The sequence below is a fragment of the Martes martes genome, assembly GCF_963455335.1.
Source record: "Martes martes genome assembly, chromosome: 6".
Taxonomy (NCBI): Eukaryota; Metazoa; Chordata; class Mammalia; order Carnivora; family Mustelidae; genus Martes; species Martes martes.
In genome coordinates this window covers 9,431,270-9,455,100 of record NC_137893.1, presented here as the reverse complement: position 1 = coordinate 9,455,100, position 23,831 = coordinate 9,431,270, and the positions used below count along the sequence as shown (strand labels likewise).

The 23,831-nt window shown below is 52.3% G+C and overlaps 1 protein-coding gene across 1 annotated transcript in view; it reads left to right on the top strand.

The window, feature by feature from the left end:
- Positions 1-23,831, top strand: part of SYNJ2 (synaptojanin 2) — a 98,083-nt gene that overhangs the window by 52,403 nt on the left and 21,849 nt on the right. The window contains exons 6-15 of the mRNA XM_080805791.1: positions 413-474; positions 5,226-5,322; positions 7,754-7,926; positions 9,390-9,471; positions 10,239-10,388; positions 10,465-10,630; positions 17,461-17,652; positions 18,984-19,065; positions 19,840-19,980; positions 21,520-21,712. Coding sequence (XP_080661917.1) covers positions 413-474; positions 5,226-5,322; positions 7,754-7,926; positions 9,390-9,471; positions 10,239-10,388; positions 10,465-10,630; positions 17,461-17,652; positions 18,984-19,065; positions 19,840-19,980; positions 21,520-21,712 — 1,338 coding nt within the window. The remainder of the gene's footprint in view (positions 1-412; positions 475-5,225; positions 5,323-7,753; positions 7,927-9,389; positions 9,472-10,238; positions 10,389-10,464; positions 10,631-17,460; positions 17,653-18,983; positions 19,066-19,839; positions 19,981-21,519; positions 21,713-23,831) is intronic.

The window sequence follows — 23,831 nt, the reverse complement described above, 5'->3', positions numbered from 1 at the left end:
AATCATAAGGCAGATTAGTTTGCAGGTAGCCATAACTCAGATTTTAGGGGTGGTCGAGGTCCCCAGACTTGCAGAGGAGGCTGAGAAGTGGTTCCTCTCTCCTTGGTTGGCTGGCGTTCACCTCTGCACTGTGGAAAAGTCTCCCGATCTGACGTGGGCCTCGTGGGCTGACCCGAAGTTTCTCTTCTGCCTTTGGAAGAATTCCAGCCAGCACGGGACCCACACAGCTTTTAGAACAGGCTGTCACAGAGCCAGACTCGGGCTTCGGGACCTGAGTTCAAGGCCGGCCTTCCAGATCTGTGAATGTGCCATGGAGGGGGAGCCTGGCTGGCAGCCAAGGGGATGGGAGGACCATCACTTCCTGGGTTCACGAAGCAGGAGGAGTCACTAGTGTTATTTCTCTTTGCTTTAGGTTGGCTCTCATCATCTGAGACTCAACAGAGGCCTCGAAGCCAACGCCCCTGCTTTCGACAGGTAGGGTTGTCTGACACCACCCTAAGCCCCCCATCCTTTTGGGAGTCTTCTGCCAACCAGACAGGGGACAGAGGGAGGGGGAGGGCCCCAAATCCTGGCCCTGCCTCTGCCTTTTACTTTGGTTCTTTGGGCAAGAGGGGAGTTTACAAAATGGGATTTTTTAGTAGCCCTCAGGTTTTCCTGAAAGTTCATTAATACTGAAGTGACCCTTGGCAATTATTTTATCTTACCAGTCCGTTCTTTAATGAAGCTTTATGCCTTTGTCCTAGTCAACAAGGGATAACGTAAATCATAGGATAATTGTGACTGCTTGTTTTTCTTTTATTTTTTTTTTTAAGATTTTATTTATTTATTTGTCAGAGAGAGAGAGAGAGAGAGAGAGAGCGAGCGAGCACAGGCAGACAGAGTGGCAGAGGGAGAAGCAGGCTCCCCGCGGAGCAAGGAGCCGGATGTGGGACTCGATCCCAGGACGCTGGGATCATGACCTGAGCCGAAGGCAGCTGCTCAACCAACTGAGCCACCCAGGCATCCCTTGTTTTTCTTTTAAAAGCAATATAGTCCCAGACTTAAAAAGTCATAGTCTAGAAAGGTATAAAGTGAGAACTAAAAGTAGTGTTAACTTCCAATTCCCGCTACTAAAGATTTCACTGCTAGATTTTCATGTATCATTCTAGAAGACCATTTGGCAGATATCCTGTTCATTTTCTGAACCACAAACCAGACCATTATGCGTTTCCTGTTACAGAACTTTCTTAGGAAAAGCCATTGGTCAACTAAACAGTAACTCGTATTTGACATAGTTAATCACTTCTTAAAATATTTGCATGTTTAACCTAAATACTAATTTTAAAAATGAGTGACTGTCGTGAAAATTCCAAGAGTGATTTTTTTTTGAAGGGTATTAATCGTTCTGCCTGAAGCTTGATTTGGACATTAAATCCGCACGCGTCCTTGCTGTGTGCCGCAGACTAGCCACGGCAGCCCGTGACCGTGAATTAGCACGTCACCATTAGTGGGCTGTCACTCTAAAGAGGGGTGTGTGTGCACTTGAATATGCTCTTGCCTGTGTTCAGGACCGTTCATGTGTTCTGTGCATTGTGTATATGGAGTTGTTGTAGGGGACTTTGATCTGCCTTAAATGTCCTTAGGAGATTGAAAACAAGATACCTCCCCAGCTGACCGCAGTGGAAGGGAGGGGGTGTGCATGCTTGGCTTGTTTCAAAAGCTTTGTGATGAGCTTTTAAAAAACACACACATTTTAAGAATGTTTACACCGACGTAAACATTTTTGAATCCTGTTAGTGCGCAGTGTGTGCCCAGAGAGGATAAGCCCCCTCTTCTCACAGGAGCTCCTTCAAGACCAGGAGCCCTTCGACAGGCAGCTGCCGCTGGAAATGGGGCCCACGGCACACTCCTTTCCTAAGGTGGCCGAGCCGGGGATCCCTGAGCTCTCACGGGCCTGGGGCCGCAGCTGCCCGGCCTCACATTGGGTGCTGCCCCAGTGCACCCATTTCACTGATGGGTGGGAATGCAGGCACGTGCTTCTCCAGCAGACCCACTGCAGGGGGGGCAGACCCCTGGAGGGGTGCGTCCATCTCTGGCACATCAGGGGGCTCTCAGGAATTTCTCCCTTCTTTGATATGTTTGGTCCAAAGTAAATCCCTTAACCCCCTCAACCCATCCCCACAAAACCCCTTTCCCTTCGTGCACACACAGAACACCTGTGGCCAGGGCTGTTCGGTTCCCTAGGCTGTTCCCTGATTCCTCTCCTCCACCTGCCGTCTGGGGTGGGGGACGGGGAGGAGGTGCTCTGAGCAGGCCTTGGCTGTGCCGGCCTGAGAAGTATCTTGGCTCACTGGGAGAGTTTGGATGGAAGTGTTAACCTTTCATGAGGGGCGGCGCCTGGGTCTCACTTGTGCGGGATCCTGCCCTCCCCTTCCTCCCTCTCTTTGTGTGGAGCTACTTGCCTCTGCGGTCCCAGGGTGGACGCTAGGGTGCCTTCCCCTGCTGGCTGCTCTGTTCTGCCCTGCCTACCGGACTCCACATGCCCCAGGAAAGCCCCCCAGTTCTCCAAGGAGCTCTGCACTACAGTAACAGATGGGCAGGCAGGAGAAGGATCCAGGTGCCCGGAGCAGGGAGGCCGGGCTGGGTCTCGCTGGCCTCGGGGTGGGCTCCAGCATCCCCCCGGGAGCCCTGCCCATGGGTGCAGTCTTGAGGATTTGTGATGGCCATGAGGAGTCCAGTAACCATCACCATGACACCAACAGGAAGCATGACACAGGACATAATCTTATCTGAGTGTGTCCTCGGTTCTACAGACAGTTTCAGATAGCATGCTGATGGAATGATAAACATTAGTGGAGAGGCATAGAGCACACCATCTTTTTTTTCTAGAAGAATATATTAACCTTTTTTTTTTTTAATAAAGTTCTCCAAAAATTTAGGGTTTTAACACGGCATTCTAAAAACTGATTTTAGAGCCGGGATATATCAGAATATTTATGTTAAAAAATTACTAATTACACAATGATTTTCCAACATTTCTTAATTAAACAAATCATATATTTTCTTTGCCAGCTAAATATGATACCTATTTTAGCTGAAATAATGAAGCTAAAGCAGAATTCAAAGGCTCAGGAATGCCAAAGTGGGGAAAAAAAGACTCACCTGGGAGGGGAGTCTTAGTGTATCACTAGTAAGTGTATTATCTCATTTTAAAGTTAAAAGGAAGGAAAGTGGGGCCCCTCGGTGGCTCAGTGGGTTAAAGCCTCTGCCTTCAGCTCAGGTCATGATCCCGGGGTCCTGGGATGGAGCCCCAATCAGGCTCCCTGCTGAGCTTGTCCCTCTGCCTCCATGTGCGCGCTTGCTCGCTCTCTCTCTCTCTCTCTCTCTCTCTCAAGGAAATAAAATTTTTTTTAAAAGGAAGGAAAGGAAAACCAGCTCTCCTGTGCCAAGCCCTGACTTGTCCCTTTTGTCTTCTTAGTCCTCAAAACCATCAGGAGGAGCATTAGCTTTATGGTACAGACAAAAGAGTAGCTCAGAAGGGCTGGAAAGTCTGGTCAGGGGTGCTCGGGGCTGGTGTGATGGGCCGCATTGTTTCTCCTCCGGCTCTGGGTTTGGAACCCGTTGAGACGCAGGGTCACACATCAGCCTTATTTCTAATAAGCTTCATTGTGGGAGGTGGCTTGCATTTCACCCCCAAATCACGGGGCTCACTCAGTGACCAGCAGAGCCGGGCAGCTCAGACTTGCCCCAGAGCAGAGCCTGCCCTCTGGCTCCCTATAGCTGACCTCTGGGCAGGACACACCTTCCCCGAGCAGGCAGACCCAGAAGAGCCCTGCAAACACTCTGTTTGTTCTCGGGCCCTCCCCCAGAGCACAGGTTTGTGTGGAAGCCCTATGGCACCAGTCGGATGGAGCCCTACCTCCTCCCCGGTCGGGGACACCGAGGGGAGGGCGGCGCATCCCTTGAGAATTATGCCACATAGAGATAGGAGCTCACCTCACCCTAAAGGAGTCAGCAGAGGACCTCAATTCAAACTACCCCCTTCAGAATCCATATTCTACTATACAGTGCTGCCCGCAAATTTGGTGAGAGAGCGTCTTTTTCCTTTATTGGGCTCAAACTGGTTCCTTAGCGCTAATTAACTAAAAACGTCAGCCTAGAAATTTGGAAAACGCAAAATGTATAAAGAAGAAAACGATTTTAAGTCACATACAATTCTACCATTTTTAATACTGTGGCATGCTATCCTCTCTTTTCTATCTTCAGGCATGAAGATTGCATGATGAAAATGTGGTTTACATCTCTTTTTTTTTTGTCTTGTCTTTTTTTTTTTGTATTGTCTTCCCCTGTATTTTTTTAAAATTACATTTAAGTAGTCCTACTGTTAGTGAAGTTATCAAGTTAGCTTTTCAAAAGCTGGTGATAAAAAGTAAATATTAGTCTTTCCCTAATATTTCAATATATGTATTTTTTTAAGATTTCATTTATTTATTTATTTGAGGGAGAGAGTGGGCAGGGGGAGGAGGAGAGGGAGGGAGGGAGAATCTCAAGCAGACTCCCTGATCAGACTCGGGGCTCGATCTTACGACCCCACGATCGTGACCTGAGCTAAAACCAAGAGACGCTCAACCAACTGAGCCACCCAGGCACCTCACAACATATGCATTTTTTAAAAGTCTCTGATCTATGAATGTTTTCCTAAAGCCTGAAATTTTACTGTGCCTTCTTGCCTGGATCACACATAATTACACATAATGAAATACGGCACTTAGATAACAGACACTGAGGTTAACAACCCTCCTACGAGCTTTTCTAGCTTCGAGAAAGAAGGTCCCAAGTGGAATTAGAGATTAATTTCAGAAACACGCGTGTTGCGCTTCTTGGACCCTGTTAATAAAAGGCCAGGTTAGCTGTTCTGGATTTAACGGTGGTATTTTGCAGAAAGTCTGGCATGTCTGTCGTCTGATGTTACACTTATGTAGAAGTCCGATGTGCTAGGAATTATTCTTGACCTGAGCCTTGCGTGCAAACAGGCTGTTGCCACGCTTGTCCCTGACTGTGGGGTTGGTGGCTGGGGGAGAGTGGTGGTCTCCATCCCACCCCCAACCAATTTCGGGTCTCGGGGAACAGCTCCACCTGGACCTCTGGTGCCAAACAGGTCCTTCCTGTGCCCCATGCCCTCGAGGGTGGGGTGGCAGTCTGTGCGCTTGCGACACGGGGTCACGCGCTGGCCTGTGCCCTTGCAGGCATATGGTGCTGCTGAAGGAGCAGTATGGGAAGCAAGTGGTCGTGAACCTGCTGGGGAGCAGAGGCGGAGAGGAGGTGCTCAACAGAGCCTTCAAGGTAAACGCCGCCGTGCTGCTACTCGGGCCCGGGGTGGGGAGGGGTGGCGGTGGGTGAGGGGCAGGACCACCCCGCGCAGAGGCACTCTTCCCTGCAGGACTGGGAAGGGCACTGCTGTCACCACGCCTGGGGGGCTCTTTCCCACCAGCTCTGTCGCATGAGGTGATTTGGGCTCCTGAGGTACGAAATTTAATTTTTGTGAGCTGACAGTTAGAGAATGTGCTCTAACACAGCATCCCCACCTCCGGGGCTCCCTCTGGGGCTTGCAGGGCTCAGGAGAGCCAGGCCCCCTCCCTGGTTGTCTTGGGGACACACACACATGCACACACGCACACGCGCGTACACACACAGGCTTCGCCCTGTGGTCCCTGACCGCGCAGGGAGCCTGAGCTCCCTTCCTGCCTTGGTCTGGCTCTGCCTCCTGGCGCGCTCACCGAAACACCTGCAGCGCCCTTGGCCTGGCGCCGTCCCTCAGAGCTCCTGCTCCGTGTAAAGCAGGAACCTTAACGAGATTTCCTCCCACTGACGTCAACCTTCAAATTTTCCATCCCTGTCTGGGCTGCCCCCGGGAGCAGGTCCCTGTGTCCAGCTCCCCGTGGGCTCCCTGTGGCCTCTCTGGGCACTTTCAGGGGTTGGGGGTGTGCAGAGGCGGGAAGGAGCCAGCTGAGGGGACAGCTCCGCCCACCTCACCCGGGCCTCTCCCTGTTCCCAGAGCTCCCGAGGGTCTCATTCGGCTAGATGCAAGGCTCCAGAAGGAGCTATGGGCGATGTCCGCGTTCCTTTCCCGGGGGCCCGTGTCCCCCGCTTAATGGAGAGGGACCCTCTGTTCCAGGGTCCAGGAAGCCCCTTCCGGGGAGAGTGCGGTCGGACCCCAGCTTGCGGGAAGCAGTGCTTGCTGCCTCCCTGACTCCTGCCCTCCATCGGCGGGAGCTGAGCCCACCGGGTGCCCCTTCCACCCCGCTCAGAGAGGCCACGTGCGCAGAGCAGACTCCCTGGTGGCCAGGTTTGTCTGGCCAGACCTGCTTTTCCTGTTGGGTTTGTTGCTGTTGGCAGTCAGCTTGCTGAGTCTCTCCCCTCCCAACCGTCTTGGCAGCAACGTGGACGGCTTATATTAAGGGAAAAGAAGGAAAGAACAGAACCTCTTTTCCCTCTATGTCTTGAGTGCTGGAGAGGGCATGTCCTCAGCCCCCCATCAGCCAGCAACGGTGCGCCCTGCGGACGGGCTCTTTGTCGCGAGGGGGCCAGGAGGCGGCAGGGGTCCTGTGGTCCAGGGGGAGGAGGGCAGGCTGCCGGGCAGGGAGGAGGCGGATGCCGCCTGGAGCAGACCCGCTGGTGTCACGTCGAGCGGCGGCTCCCTCGGCCCTGAGCTCCGTGCCCCGGCAGCCCGCCCACAGACCGCAGTCACAGCCCGACAAGGTGCAGGTGCTCCCTCCAAACTGTGTCATCACGAAAGGGCGAAGGGGGCACTACTCAGCTCGGCCGACTGCTTTTTCCTGGCAAGACTCTCCGGACGGCCACCGCCAGGCGCTGGCTGGTGTCCTGGCTCCCAGAGGCGGGCACTTTGAGTTGCAGGGACCGGAGGGCCCAGCGCTCTTCCAGTTTCTCAAGTTCATGGACTCTCTGGGCAAGTTGAACCTGAAGCTACGCGGGAGGGTCAGGGTGGGTTGGGCCTGAGGCTGGGTGCCTCCGTTTCTACCCCAGGGCTCCTGAGAGCACTCTGGAATGCCCCGGAGGTTCCTTGTGTTGGAGGGAGGCCTCCGTCAGGAGCCCCAAGCTGCCGGGAGCCCCTGCTATGCACCCCCGTCCCTGGCCTCACATCCCCCCCAGGTCCTGCGCCAGCCTGGGCCCGCTGGCCCTGACACCTCGTCACCCCCTCCTGCCGTCTCACTGGGCCACGTGTCCGGCACCTCCCCTCACAGGGACCCGAGGATGGGGCACCGAGGAGCACACCCGCCTGAGGCTGACGCTTGACTGGGTGGCACCGGTTACCTGGCAACGGGGAGCTGGATTATGAGCCCCCACCCTGTGGGCTGCCCTGTCCTTGGGAGGCCCGTGGCACTTGGGGGTCTGCAGAACAGAGTGGTCCTTCCCTCCTCGGCGCCCTCCCAGGAGCCCCGCGGGGGCGGGGTGTGATGTCAGTTCAGAGCTGCGAGCTGCGGAGCCACGGCAGCCCCGGCTGTCTTCGGCCCGGGCTGGCCCCCTGCCCTGCTGCGGGCGGGATGCTCTTTGCAGTGCTGCGCTCCGAGGCTCTGTCCTTCCGTTTCAGGGTCGGGGCGTGTGAACAGCTCGGTCCCCCATTTGCCTTCAAGCCGGAGCGTGGGCCCTAGCCAGGGCGGTTAGCGCCCCCCCCCCCCACTCCGGCCGCCGGAGGTTTGCAGCCCCCGCGTCCCGTCCCCCGCTCCCTGGCCACCCTCTCCCTCTCCACTTTCAGAAGTTGCTCTGGGCCTCTTGCCACGCCGGCGACACGCCTATGATCAACTTCGACTTCCACCAGTTGGCCAAAGGTGGGAAGCTAGAGAAACTGGAGAACTTGCTGAGGCCGCAGTTGAAGCTGCACTGGGATGACTTTGACGTGTTCGCCAAGGGCGAGAATGTAAGTCCACGGTGAGTCTCCCTCCGCCCGCCGCCCCCTCCCCCCGCTGCGCAGCCGCACTTGCGGTCTCCAGGGCCACAGGGTCAGGCGTGGGGGGTGGTCCCCACTTCCAGGGCCTTCTTCCCCTTCCCGCCTTCAGACCATGCTCGTGAATTCGGTGACTGGATGGCCAAGCGTGGTTTTCTGGCAAAATAAATGATAAGGGACCAGGTGAAACCGTGGAGCTCTGGGGACCACAGAACTCACTGCCCGAACTGACAAAAGCCCACGAGAGCGAAGAGGGACAGCTCGCGCCAGCCCCACGGCCCGAGGAGCCTGGGGTCTGGATTTTCCTGCTCAGCGCTGAGCAGAGAAAGGAAACCCGCTTCTCTCAAATCACAATGCAGTCGATCCTCGTTCTTCGGATTCCATGTTTGCAAAGTGGCCCATCGCAGACACTGATTTGTCACCCCAAATCAACACGCACGGCCCTTTCAGGGTCATGGACAGACACGCTCATAATTGTGAGAAATTTGAGTCCCTGAGTACACCCTGTTCCCAGCTGAGGGGGACAAAGCAACGCTCTGCCTTTTGGTTTCGACTCTCCTACGATCGAGTGTCCTTTTTGGGGGTCTGTGTGGTGCCCCGGGGTCATATCTTTGTGCCTTTTATTGGTCATTTCACTGTTTAAAATGCCCCCCCCCCCCGCCGCCGCCAACGTAGTGCCAAGAGCTGGCCGGTGTTCCCAAGCACGAGGCGGCCGTGCTGGGTCCGACGGGGAAACTGCGCGGCGGAGAAGCTTGGCGCAGCTCTGTCAGAGCACAGTTCCTCGGAGTCCGCGTTAAGCAGCGATCCATGTTAAAGTGCCTTGAAACAGAAATGCCCGTAAAACAGGGTTATGTGTTGTGCAGTTGGGGGAAATGTGAGAGAGCAGAGGCTTGCAGGAACCCGACCCTCGGTTTCCCCTGGGAGCAGTAGTTCAATGTGTGCTAATCTGCTAATGGTTCCGTTCGCTAATTGTTTTTTCTTTTTTAAGATTTATTTATTTATTTGTGACATAGAGTAGGGGGAGGGGCAGAAGGAGAGGATCTCACACAGGATCCCTGCTGAGCAGGGAGCCCAGCGCGGGGTTCAGTCTCACGACCCTGAGGTCATGACCTCATGACCTCATGACCTCAGCCAAAACCAAGAGTTGGATGCTTCACCGACTGAGCCACCCGGGTGCCCCTCAACTCGCTGATGGCTCGTGGCCCCTGTGTAGACATAACTACGGCAAATAATGAGAATCGGCGTGTTTTATAACGACCCGGGTGTGCGTGCCACTCCCGCTGTGCTGGGTCCCTCAGGGTGTGCACTGGGGATCCTGGCCGGCTACCAGAGTAGGCACGGGTCGGCCCCAGTTTTCCCAGACGCCTGCAGACAAACGTAGGCCATCATGCTGTGGGCTTTGCTCCTTCAACAGCTTGTAACCATTTGCATTTCTTGTCCTCCTAAGTTTTCAGAAAGGCACTTTGCGGATGAACTGTCTTGACTGCCTGGACCGAACCAACACAGTGCAGAGCTTCATAGCACTCGAGGTCTGTCCCTGCTGCACGAGGCCCCTTGGGCCACCTGGGTCACGTCTCATGCCTCCATCAGCAGGATGAGGGGACATCACTGGGCTAGCTTCCTAACAGGGGGAGCGTGGGGCAGAGACGTGCCGGGCGTCTAAGAGCGAGTCCTGCCGGCGCGGCTGGCTTGCCCATACCACTCGATGCCTTTGCCTTATTTGTACGCACGCTTTGTGGAATGCACTCCAGACATGGTTGCCCAGAGGAACCCGGTGCCACCTTGAGAAACAGTGGTTCTGTGTAGTGATTGCTGTGAATATCCAGCTGGGCGAGGGCAGTGTGAGGCGGGCTCAGATGCGGCGGGATTTGACGCCCAGGAGGGAGACCTGAGTCTGCCTGCCGGCCTGCCGGCCCAGTGCCTGGCTGACCCCTCCTGGCTCTCGACTAGAGGGAGGGGGTGGGGTCACCGCCGGCTGCCCGGCCGTCCCTGATTGCTCTCATCCCTCTGGTGGTTGGGGCTGGGCCTGGAGGAGGAGGTCAGGAGTAAGGGGCCCAGAGGAGGGCTGCCGGCACGGTGAAGACCAGGTTGCCTCAGGTTGGGTGAGTGGTGGTTGGAAGCCCCACTCTTTGCTGCCAGGATCCCCCATTCTCTGGAGGAGCACGGGGTGGTCCACAGTCTGCCAAACAAGGGATTCACGGGGATGATGCCTGGTGACACAGACCCGAAGCAGCTGTGGGTGGTGGGAGCGTCCAGGTGGGAAGATGGTGACATCTGTCCCTTCCTTGTCATCCAGGTCCTTCATTTGCAGCTCGAGAGCCTGGGTCTGAACTCAAAGCCCATCGCGGACCGCTTCGTGGAGTCCTTCAAAGCCATGTGGTCTCTGAACGGGCACAGCCTAAGCAAGATGTTCACGGGCAGCCGGGCCCTGGAAGGGAAGGCCAAGGTAGGGGGAGACCGCGGGGGGCGGGGGGAGGGCCTGCGTGGATCCCTCTCACGGCCTCTGGTCTGGCCTGCGGCAGGTGGGGAAGCTGAAGGACGGGGCTAGGTCCGTGTCTCGCACTATCCAGTCCAACTTCTTTGATGGGCTGAAGCAGGAGGCCATCGAGCTGCTGCTGGTCGGGGATGTCTGCACCGAGGAGTCTGCAGACAAGGGAAGGACACTCCTGGACAACACGGCCCTGCTGGGTAAGGGGGCTCCCGCTCCACGTGCATGGAAGTTTCTAGCTGCCCGGCCACCCAGAGGGAGTGTTGGGGGTGGGGGTGTGCCAGCCAGCCCTTCCCTCTCCTCCTCACATAACCCCAAACAGCAGGTAGCAGACACTCCCCTGAGCGGGGCGTCCGTGCCCTGCCCTCTGGCCCGTGACTTCAGCTTGACCACGTGCCCTGAGCGGCTGACAGGTGTGGTTTGTGTTCTTTTAGGAGATGATCAGTTGTGTGCAGCCGCAAGAGGAAGCTCAGGAAAAAACAGTTTATTCTTCAGATGGAAAGACATACAGGGACACCTGGGTGGCTCAGTTAGTTAAGTGTCTGTATCTTGACCTCGGGTCAGGTCATGATCTCAGGGTCATGAGATCGACCCCTGCATCTGGCATCAGGCTCCGTGCTCAGCCTATGGAGCTGCTTAAGATTCTCACTCTCACTCGTGCTCTCTCTCTCTCAAGGAAAAAAAAAAAATACAGACCAAAGGTGAAAGGGTGGAAAAAAAAGTTTTATGCAAAAGAAAATAAAAAGAAAGCTGGTGTAGCTATACTCCTAGCAGACAAAAATAGACTTTAAAACAAAGACTAAAAAGAGACAAGGGCATTACGTAATGATAAAGGGGTCCATTAAACAAGACGACATAACGTATATAAATATATATGCACCCAACGTACGAGCACTAAGATATTTAAACATTAACAGGGCTAACGGGAGAAATTTACAACAATACAATAGTCAGGGACTTTAATAACCCACTTACATCAGTGGATATCGTCCAGACAGAAAACGAATAAGGAGACACATTGGCCTTAAGCAACACATTAGGCCAGATGGGCTTAACAGACATAAGCAGAACATTCCACCCAAAAGCCAGCAGAATACACATTCTTCTTAAGTAAGTACATGTGGAACATTGTTCTGGATAGGTCATATGTTAGACCACGAAACAAGTCCTAATAAATTTAAGAAGACGGAAATCCTATCGTGCATTTTCTCTGACCGCAGCGGGATGAAACTAGAAATTATAAGAAAACTGGAAAAAACAAAAATGTAGAGATTAAACAATTGCTACCGAACAACGAAATGATGGGTCATCAGAGAAGCAAGGGAGCAATTTTTTAAAAGTACCTAGAGACGAACAAAAACAGAAATAAAACATGCCATAATCTTTAGAAGGCAGCAAAAGCACTTCTGTGGGGAAAGGGCCTGGCAACCCAGGCCTGCCTCGAGAAACCAGAGAGAGCTCAATCTAACTGCACCGCTGAAGGAACTAGAAAAAGAAGAACAAATGAAGCCCAAAGTCAGGAGAAGGAAGGAAGGAATAAAGATCAGAGTGGAAAATAAATAAAGATTTAAAAACAGCAGAAAAGATCTACGAGTTGGTTCTTTGAAAAAAATAAAACAATAAAACTTTAGCTAGACTAACCAAGAAAAGGGAGACGTCGCTAATCAGAAATGAAAAAGGAGAAATTACAGTGGATGTCAGAGAAATACAAGGGCTCATAGGAGACACTACACGTAATTCAGACAACCTAAAAGAGGTAGGTAAATACCGTTCCTCCAAGACGGGATCATGAAGAAATACAAAATCTGGATAGACCGATTATTAGGAGATGGAATCAGAAATCAAAAACCTCTCAAGCCCGGTACCTGGCTTTCTCAGTTAGTAGAACACAGAACTCTCTTTGATCTCTCAGGGTTGTGAGTTTGAGCCCCCTGTTGGGCAAAGAGATTTTGAAAAATAAGAGTGGTTACAAATTAAAACCAAAACCAATACACATAAGTCCCATGACCTGAAAGCATCACTAGTGAATTCTGCCAAACATTCAGAGATTAAATACTTGTCCTCCTCCACTCTTCCAAAAAACTGAAAAGGAGGGCCTACTTCCAAACTCATTTTATGAGACCATCACTACCCTGATATCAAAACCAGACAGGGATGCCACGCATCCACACTCAAAATTGTAGGCCGGTGTCGCTGATGAACACTGACACAAAAATCTACCATAAAATATTAGCAAACCAAATTCAACAACACATCAAAAGGATCATTTACAATGATCAGGAGGGATTTATTCCAGTGATGCAAGGATGGTTCGACATCCACAAATCAATCAACTAATATACCACATTAACAAAATGAAAGATAAAAATCCTGCTGATCAGGGGGTGTGGGTGGCTCAGTCAATAAAGTGTCTGCCTTTGGCTTGAGTCATGATCTCAGGGTCCTGGGATCGACCCTCCATGTCAGGCTCCCTGCTCAGTGGGGAGTCTGCTGCTCACTTTTGCTCTGCCCCACCCCCCCCATGCATGTGCTCTCACGCTCTGTCGTTCAAATCTTTTTAAAAATCCTGTTGAAAATAAATAAAAATTAAAAATCCTGTTGATCATCTCAATAGATGTAGAACAAGCATTTGACAAAATTCAACTGAAAAAAATTCTCAACAGAGTGGGTAGAGGGAATTTGCCTAAACATAATGACGGTGGTTGTCTATGACAGGCCCACAGCCAACATTACACTCAGTGGTAAAAAGCTGGAAGTTTTTCATCTGAGATCAGGAGCAAGACAAGGATGCCTAATCTGGCCACTTTTATTCAGTGTGTACTAGAAGTCCAGCCCACAGCTGGACTTCTAAAAAAGAAAAATTTTCTTTTTCTAATTCCAATTAGAAAGAATTAGAATTAGAAATTCTAGAATTAGAAATTAGAAAGAATAAAACTGTCATTATTTGCAAATGACATACTATATATAGAAAACCCAAAAGATAACCCCAAAACTGTTAGAACTGATAAATGAGTTTAGCGAAGTAGCAGGATACAAAATCAAAATACAGAAATCTATGGTATTTCTATACATTAATAACAAATTATCAGACTGAAAAATTAAGAAAGCAATTCCATTTACAATTGCATCAAAAAGAATACCATACCTTGGAATAAATTTAGCCAAGGAGGTAGAAGATCTGTACTCTGGAAACTATAAGACACTGATGAACAAAACTGAGAAAGAGGCAAATAAATGAAAAGCCCTCCTGTGCTCCTGGGTTGGAAGAATTAATATTGTTGAAATGTGCATACCACCAAAATAATGTACAGATTCAGTGTAATCCCTATCAAAATTCCAGTGGCATTTTTCACAGAACTAAAACAAATAATGTTAAAATCTGTACGGAATCGCAAAGGCCCTGAGTAGCCAAGGCAATCTTGAGTAAAAAGAACAAAGCTGGAGGTATCAGCTCCCTGATTTCAAACTAAACTATAAAGTTATATTAAAACTGTATAATATTCAGGTAAAAAACACAGAACAATGGAACAAATTTGAGAGCCCAGATTTAAACCCATGCTCGTATGGACAGGAAGTTTATGACAAAGCAGCCAAGAACATACAATGGAGGAAAGACTGTCCCTTCAGTAAATGATGTTGGGAAAACTAGACAGTGGTACACAAAAGCCAACTCAAAGTGGGTTAAAGACTTGAATATAAGACCTGAAACCATAAAATTTCTAGAAGAAAACACAAGTGGTGAGCTTCCCAGCCTTGCTCTAAGCAATGTTTTTTGGATCTGACTCTAAAGGGAAGGAAACAAAAGCACACAAACAGATGGGGTTACAGCAACTAGAAAAGCTTCTGCATGGCAGAAGAGATCATCAGAACAAAAAAGCCAGGGGCGCTTGAGTGGCTCAGTCGGTTAAGCGTCCAACTCTTGGTTTCAGCTCAGGTCAAGATCTCAGGGTTGTGAGATCAAGGCCCACGTCAGGCTCCATGCTGGGTATGGAGCCTGCTTAGGATTCTCTCTCCTCCTCTCTCTCCACCTCCCTCAAAAAAAAAAAGGAAAGGCAGCCTACTGAATGTCTGAAGATTTTTGCAAAGCCTAATTGGATAAGGGGTGAATATCAAAATATGTGAAGAACTCCTACAACTCAACAGCAACAACAAAAAATCAGGCAACCTGATTTAAAAAAAAAATGGGCCGAGGATCTGAATGGACCTATTTACAAAGAAAACATATGGGCGGTGAAGTGGCACATGAGAAGATGTTTAGCATCATTAGTAATAGGGGATGCAAATCCGAAGGAAATAAGGTCTAACCTCACCCCGGTCAGAAAGAGAACAACCACTGGAGAAGGCTATGAAGATAAGGGAGTCGTTGTGCACTGTTTGTGGGAAAATAAATTGGCACAGTCACTATGGAAAGCAGTACGGAGATTCTTCAGAAAGTTAAGAATAGAACTACCATATGGTCCAGCTCTCCCTCTTGTGCGGATTTATCCGAAGAATGTGAAAACATTGATTCAAAAAGATATGCATGCCCTTCTGTTTGTAGCGGTGTGCCGTGGTGCAGCCAAGTTCCCATCAGTACATGGATAAAGAAGGTGTGTGCGTGCGTGCACACACACACACGCACACTACACACGCACACACGCGATACTACCCGGCCACGAAAAGGAATGAAATCCCGTCATTTGCAACAACCTGGATGGACCTTGAAGGTAGTAGCTAGGTGAAATAAGTCAGGTGGACCAAGACAGTTACCGTGTAATTGCACTCCTGTGGAATCCAAAACAAAAGAAAAGCAAACTTACAGATACAAACAGATCTGTTGTTACTGGGGAGGGAGGGGGTGGGCAGATGGGTGAAGGGAGTCGAATGCCTGGTGATAGATGGTAACTAGACTTCTGGGGGTGATCCTTCTGTAGTGCAGACAGATGGAGAGTTGTAATGGTTTCTACCCGAGACGTGTAGTGTTATATACCGGTTTCACCTGTTTAAAAAATCTATTAGACTTGCAGGTTCTAGGCATGGGGAGCGTGCCACAGGGGGGCTTATTGGGGTTTTCTTTATTGGGATTTCCGCAGGAAAGGGAGGACCGTGTAAACAGTTCAGGCTTGGCCAGTTTGAATAATTCTGGTAGGCTTTGGGTGAGAGGCATGGACATCCCCCTGGTCCTGGCATGACTGAGGCAGAGGAATATACAAACTACGTACACAGTAGCAGCTATCACTGTAGTTCCTGGGGGCCCGGGGCCATGAGTGTGAGCCCGCTCTTACACGTTCTTGTGTATTTCCAAACCGAAAGAAGGGGGAAAGTCGAGAAGATGCTGCAGGAGACCCTGTACTGTTCTACGTGTCAGTTTCTCGGAGTGCTGGCTCGGGCCGAAAGCCTTTCTCAGCTCCGGTGGGTTCTTGGTCCCATCACCAGTCATCATTCATCCCAGGGAGTCTCCCGTGAGGGTCACCTCCTTTCGTTAAGCACCCAGGACCCTGTAGAGCTGAAAGAGGAAGAAGAAACGCTTGTCTCTGGGGACCAGGACTGTCATGCTTCTGTCAACAGCTAAAGGTTTCTTCTCGTTACTTGAAATACAGTTGACATATGACATTGTATGATTCTTATGGGCACAACATAATGATTTAATATGTGTGTACGTTGTGAAATGATCACAGCAAGTCTAGTTAATATCTATGCACACATAGTTACAAAAAAGTTGTTTTTTTTCTTGTAAGACCATTTCTGAGCGACTCTCTTAGCAACTTTGAAATATGTGACACAGGATCATAAAGTCTGGTGTCGCTGCTGTACGTTCATCCCAGGACCTACCGGTGGTATAACTGTACCTTTTGACTCCCGTCACCTTTTCTTCCCCCAACCCCCTCATAACCCAGTCCGTTCTCTGCATCTGTAAGTTCATGGTTTTGGGGGGGGGGGTTGGTTTTTGTCTTCCATCTGTGAATGAGCTGGGCAGGTTTCTTTGAGGGAATTTTAATGGCACTTTATCCCCTAGACCTTATAAATGCTGTAGAGCTCTCAGTTGGAGAAGGGGGGACCCCAGCATTTTTCCTTATAAGAATAAGCTTTAAGGAATTTTTGAAAAATGAATCTGCCCGGGCTCACCGTGGTTTCACAGCTGCTTTGCTGCTCTCATTCTTCCACGGGGTCTGACTCTCACTTGGCTTCCAGTAGCCACGGTGGTTATTTGTGTCGACCCGCAGACAAGGCCGGCTCGGTCGAAGCTGCGAGAGGGTCTGCGTAGCACAGCGCGTTGTTGAGTAGACAGGTGGGCGTGACTTCTATTCGAGGTAAGTCACCAGTGTAAAAAATGGACTGTATTTTGGATATCCAGAGGATGGACCTGGTTCAGAGCAATGATTTTTTAAAGGCTTGAGTCCAATATAAAGCTAATGAAACATCTCTTGAGGGATGGAGGGTGAAAAAAGGCAAAGATAGGGTAGGCTGTTTTAAGTTTTAGATAAAGGTATTTAAACTGTGGTGGGTCACAGTGTCCCCTCGCTGATGTCCCCCTGGATTGTGGGGGAAATGCCATGGCAGAGACTCCCTATAGGGTGTGGTCGGCTAACACATGTGGAGGAGGAACTGTGTTTTCAGGACTTTGTGGCAGGAACTGAGGTCCTGTGTTTTCAGGACTTTGTGGCAAAAATGCCCCAGGGAAATGTACTGGTTATCTATGGTGGGTTTAGCCTTTTTTTTTTTTTTAAGATTTTATTTATTCATTCGAGAAAGAGAGAGAGAGCACCAGCAGGGGGAGGGACAGAGGGAGAAGCAGGCTCCCCGCTGAGCAGAGAGCCTGATGTGGGGCTTGATCCCGGGACGCCAGGATCATGACCCAAGCCGAAGGCAGGCGCTTAACCGACTGAGCCACCCAGGGGCTCTGGCTTTTGCCCCTTCCCAGCTTCTCGCGGAGCACCCCTGGCCCCCGTCTGTAGGATCCGCAGCCCCCTCTCCGGACAGGGAGCCCCCTCCGTGGTTTGCCCGCGGCAGTGCCGCGCAGGCACACGGGCCCTCTCCTGCCTCCTCGCAGTGACGCCCAGGATCCTGAGAGCCATGGCAGAGCGCCAGTCAGAATTCACGACCTTCAAGCGGATCCGCATTGCCACGGGGACCTGGAACGTGAACGGAGGCAAGCAGTTCCGGAGCAACCTCCTCGGCACGGCCGAGCTGGCCGACTGGCTGCTCGACTCCCCCAAGCTCACCGGCCTCACAGGCTCCCAGGGTGAGCACAGCGGCCTTGACCGCCCCATGCAGGGTCCGGGGGGCCCTCGGCTTGACCTGTCCCCGCAGCCCGTGACTCCCGTGATTTGGTAGTGGGTGTTCTCACCCAGAACGTTCAGGAAGGTTTCGGGGCTTCCAGAACACATCTGGAAAATCGTGGGACACCTTGTCTCTTCCGAACGTGTGGCAGGGTGGTCGGGGTGGGGAGTCTCCCGGAAGGTAGCACGGAATGGCCTCAGGACGAGGGTTTGAAGCGGGAACGAGCAGCATGGCTGGGGGGCGGCTGTTTCCAGCTCCCTTGGGTCCTGCAAGAGAGCCGCGATCCGCCTCTCGGCTGTACCCGTTCTCGGCAGCGGCCCCGAGCCTTGCCCAGAGCCCATCCCTCGCTGTCCCGGGGAATCTGTACCCGCACCTCTGCTGCCTTGTGGCCCATGGTGGCTTGAGTCCACGGCCCGGGGTTCCTGGGGTTCCTTGGTGGCAGCGACCATTCATGGTGTCCCCGGGGCAGGCCCCGTGTGTGCAGAGAACGTGAGAGCAGCCCCGGTTGAGGGATCTTCCCTCCCCTTTTTTGGGTCTCCCTTTCTGCCCTGCTGGGAGCCGCGGCCTGGCTTGAGGGCTCAGGGGCTGAGTGGCAGAAGGCGGGGAGACACTGGAGAGATGTGGCCAGTGGCTGGGGGGGGGGTCCCATTAACCCCTCCGCTTCCCGGTTAAAGGGGACACGGAGAGGACGGGTGCACAACGTCTCGGCTTGCTGTGCTCCCCATAAAACACACTTCACAGCAGACCTCCGCGGTCCCCAGCTGGACAGGGTTTCCCCTCCTCCAGCCACCAGGACGGCAGTCCCCTGGCCCAGGACCCCGTCCGTCTGTCATGAACGGGGCAAGGCCTGGCCCCGCGCTGTGCAGAGTGTGGAGGGACACAGGCAAGCATGGCACGTGCCTTTGGGTCCGATGCCTATGTTGGTGGCTGGGAAGGAAGGGAGACCCGCAGGGCCGCGCCCTCACTACCCACCGGCTGGGGTGGGGACTTCACACACGTGCTCTGATGGATGCTTCATGACGTCCTTGGGAGATGGCAGCTCCTTTCCCTTCTGAAGACAAACGGGTTTAGAGAGGTCACTGATGTGCCCCAGGATGGAGACTGGGAAAGGCTGTGGGCTCCGGGGAGGTGAGGGAAGGTGGGGATCAGCACGGAGCGTCACGGAGCCCTCTGGACAAGTGCACCCGGGCAGCGGCCCACCCGGGCTCAAATGGGGCACACGTGGCACCCCACGAGTCCACGAACGCAGGCCTTGTGCTGTCTGATTTCCCTCAACTCCTGCCTTTCCCCCAGTTGAGGACAGCCCGGCTGACATATTTGCCGTGGGGTTTGAAGAGATGGTGGAACTGAGCGCGGGGAATATCGTCAATGCCAGGTGAGCGTCCGGGCACGGGGGTGCAGGGTCGCACCCGCAAACTCACCCGAGGTTCCGCGAGCCAGGTGCCAGGCCGGGAGTGGGACACTGGGTCCATCCTGCTTCTGCCTCTACTGCCCTATGGCCCTTGGTGTGTAGGTTCTCCTGATCACACTCCTGCCCCGCCCACACACACTCACAGATGTGCAGCTCCCATTCCCCTTTCTTCACAAATTAAGGAAGTCGAAGGAAGGGCGGGTTACAGCTGTAGGGGCTCGGCGGTGTGTGGAAGGTGAGTCATGCTGTGAGCTGGCGTGTGCACACCTGGAGGGTGTGGCTGACGGCCGGGCTGGGGGGCGGGTGTTGATTCACCTTTCCTGGGGAAGGTGAGAAGCGGAAGTGCGGGGAGAAGGTGCATCTCTTCTCAACACCAGATACAAAAGAAAGGAAACCACTGCATTGACATTTTCTATAGGGTCAACTGGACTTTTTCTTTCTTGTTTAATTTCAAGGAACTTTCTGAACAAATAACACCTGATCTCAGCAGCTCTTAGGAGCAAGGTGCTGTGATCGGTTTTAGTGGCAGGGGTGGGGTGCAGTGTGAGCGATGATGTGTACGACACAACCAGAAATACGCAGATAGCCCGCTGCGGAGATGAAAGCATGGCACTAACGTGGGGGAGGGGACGGCGTGACAGCAGTCCTATGACAAGAAAAGGGGCTGAAGGAGTGTGTCAGTGGGAGAGCCCATCTCCAGCAGAACGTGAAGCGTCATTTCTTTCTCATCTTTTCCAGTACCACCAACAGGAAGATGTGGGGTGAGCAGCTCCAGAAAGCCATCTCACGCTCTCATAGGTACATTCTCTTGACTTCGGCACAGCTGGTGGGCGTCTGTCTGTATATCTTTGTACGTCCATACCATGTCCCATTCATCAGGTAAGAACATTCGGTTTATGAACATCTGGGGGACGCGGGGTTGTTCGTCTTGGTGTTTTGTTCAGACTTCCTCTCCCTCCTCCCCTCCTGCTACAGGAATCAGGACTCGCCATTATTCTAGATAAATGTAGCAGCCCCCCGAGGAAAAAGCAGGCTGAATAGAATATTGTCTGGAGATTAAAAAGCCACAGTGGGAACCTTGCGGGCCAGGAAGCTGAACTCTTTCAGAAGGAGTGATTGTTGACCTCCCAGGCTCAGTTTTGTGCAAGGAATGGGATTCCTTGTTGAAGTCTTAGGCAGGAAACCTCTGACTGAGAGCTGAGTAACTCGGCGGGAAATGCCAATGCTTTTGTCTCTTTTTAAAAGTGTTCTAAATAAGACGTGTGGGCAGAACGCCTCTGCCGCTGTCACCCCACTGTAATGCCCCTCAAGTGGCTGCTGTGTGTGTATCAGAAAGGGAACCCTCAGCTAATGGGTGCCCTCTTAGGAAAGAGTGTGCGCATGCATATGCGTGTGTGCATACGTGTGTCTGTGTGCGTGCGTGTTTTAAAGTTTGAGAAGAATTCACCTTTTCCCTCAATGACTCATAACCTCCCACTGCTACCTTCTCACTCATGTCCGTAGAATTTCCTCCCATGCCCAGCTAAACTCACTGCCCATGCCAGGCTAGACCTTGCCCCCTCCTGGTTAAACACCTCTGAATATTTAGAGGACCAGAGGCATGCTGGGGGCCGTGCTGGGAGAGCAAGGACTATGCTCCCTACTCACAGTCCTCATCTATGACTTTGGGAAATTCCTTAAGTCCGTGTCCCCCCAACTGTTTGTTCTGGCAGTTGGGCGGTGTCCAAAGTGCATGAGTGGAAGTCAGCAAAGGTCAGGGTCAGGGTAAAGGTTCGAGTTGAACCGTGAGAGACGGAGTGATGCTCGGGAGCTCCAGATTTCCCAGCGGCTCTCCTGGGACCCCAGCCTCTCCTCCAGTCTTAGCTGGCTTAGCTCATAGGCTTCTTGGCCGGTTATCCCCTCACCTCATCTGCCCACTGATAGTCCTAGGGAGCGGGCGTCGGCCTCCGAGTGCCTCAGTGTCCGTCCTACAGACCCGTGCACGCGCACGTGTGCGTTGTCACCTGGCATCACGTGTGAGCAGTTGTCTGTGAGGAGGCCGCCTGGGCACCAGGCAGCCCGGCACCAGTCACTAGATGTTTCCTGTTTCTTAATGCAGGAAAGCCGTGAGGGGTGGGCAGGGGACGGGGCCGTCCGCACGGCCTCAGGGGGACGGGGACTTGGGAGGACTTGGGAGCGCAAAGCAGGGCCGGGCTGGAAGCTTCCCAGGTGCCTTTGTGAGCGCGGGACCCTCGAGAGCTGGGGTCGTAGAGAGGCTCCTCTGGGCTGCCACGGGGAGAGGAGAGAGGTCCAGAGTCGCCGGACGGCCTGGCTGCCCAGAGGCCATCCAGCAGCCCAGCCCCTGCTGCCCCAGGCTGGTTCGCACTCTTCCTTTTTAGCCGCTAAGGAGCCGCTGCGTGTGCACCTTGTGTGTTGCAGGGACGTGGCCATCGACACGGTGAAGACAGGCATGGGGGGAAAGGCCGGGAACAAAGGGGCCGTGGGCGTCCGTTTCCAGTTCCACAGCACCAGCTTCTGCTTCGTGTGCAGCCACCTGACGGCCGGCCAGTCCCAGGTGAAAGAGAGGAACGAAGACTACAGGGAGATCACCCAGAAGCTGAGTTTCCCAATGGTGAGAGCACACGGTGGCCTGGGATGTGACCTGCACGCGTGCTCGCTGCCTGCTTGGGGCGGCCACACACGTGGTTTTCGGAGCTGCTGATAGAGGCCGGCATGGGGTGGGGGATGGGAAGCGACTATAGGAGGGTCCTTGCCCCCCCAGGGGGCTCAGCTCCAGGAGAGGGGATGTGACCTGGGATGGGACAGTAGAGCCAAACCTCAGGGATGTCCCTGGAGTATTCTGTGCCCTGTCTCTACTATATGTTTCCCGAATGTCCTTATGCACCCCACGTTTTCTTGGCATTTTTGTGCGTTTTCTGGTTTTCTTGTTCACTGTCCATGCTTTGTCCAAGTTGGTGAAGAACATCTGAATCCAAACAGTAGAAGACTTGGTTTTCTTAAGATTCATGGTCTTCAGATCTACCTACTGTTGCAGCTCAGATAAGAACGCCCATTTTTTTGAGATCTGTGTGTTCATGACCGAGGGGCTCTGGATCCTCCCACCTGGGCGCCCGGTTGCAGACAGCCTGCGCCATGCTGCCCTCTAGCGGTGGCAGGGGTTTCTATCCCAAAGCCCCGGGCTCTCCAGACTCAGATTCAGATGTTCCCCTGCCTGCAAGGAGACGATTGCCTGCACACCTTCAGCCTGGTGCAAACCCCCGTCTCCCTGCAGTGAGCGGAGGCCAGCTCTTTCCATCACATGTTCCGCCCGTGTCTGTGACTCAGCAGGCTGGGTCATGGAGCTCCTCCCCGTGAGGCCAGATAGACCCGTAAACCTGACCTCCTGTGTACTGGGCTACACGAGTACTCGAGGCAGAACGCCTCATTTTCACTAATAAGTGCTATAATCTCTGCTGTGGTTTTTATTTCTTGGATTAAAGAAGAAACACATAGAGTTGGGAAATTTACGACGTGAAGTCTTCCAGACCACAGAGGACACGATGCATGTTTTCTTTGTGTGTTCCTTTAGTTAAAAAAAAAAAAAAAAAAGTCCAACCTTTCTCACTTAAAGTGCTATTTTGAACGTTGGACACATGAAAAATATTCAAAGTGTTTAAAATAGAGCCTTTTTTTTAATAGAAATATTGACGATACCTGTATAAGTTAATACTTTACACCTGAGCTGCCCAGCGGACTAGCCACTAGCCACAAGCAGGAATTTAAATAAAATGAACAGTTCCTTGGTTACATGGGCCACCTTTCCTGATGGCCACTCTGTGGCTGCTCGTGGCTGCTTGAGGCTGGTTTTGGACAGCGTGGACGGAGAACATTTCCATCACTGCGGAATGTTCCGTCGGGCAAGCAGTGCTCTACACACTTACTGATTTGGTTGTGATCATGTTAGTCTTCTGTCCAGATTAGAGTAGAAATGCCACACGAGGATAGTAGAAACAGATTTTGGAGTTAGGCAGATCTGAGTCCAAAGTTGCCTTTATTACACATTGGTGTAACTGCAGCAGGTTCTTTTGAACTTTTTGTTTTTATCTAAAGGAGAACCAACAGTGCGTGCCTCACAGGGTTGCTGTGAGGGCAGTGTGCCCCCAGAACAGAGCCCGGCACAGGTAGATGGGCGATAGGGGTGGTGTGTTGTGGCCGCTGTCATTGGCGCTATGATTTTGGCAGGGAAGGACGGGCGAGAGTCCCACACTCTCCAGGGCTGTGCTGGGGACCACAGGCTCAGGGTGAGCCAGACAGGGCAGGGGGAAGGAAGAATGGGATAGAGAGTCACAGGAGGAAAATGGATTAAATCGTGACATTTTATGATGTTGCACATCCTGGGCATTTTGATATTTGTAAGCCTGAGCCTCATAACACTGAAGCTTTGGACAACTCGTCTTTGGATGTAGACGTAAGGAAAGCAGGAGCACAGCCTGATCTCAGAGCTGGGGCCAGCGCAGTGAAGACTGGCAGTCGTGGTTCCCTATTAGAGACGAACTTTCCCCAGACCACTCAAAAACACTGTCATTTAAAATGAAGATAGCCACGAAAAGCTCCCCAGCAGGTGTACAGGATTAAGGAGAGATGAGATGCTCTCTGTGAAGTCTTTTGTTAAGTAGCTTTTTAGGAAAAAAGACATCTTTATCATCTGCCTGGTGAGCTTTCCTCCCCCTCTCCCACCTCCTTTGCAAGAT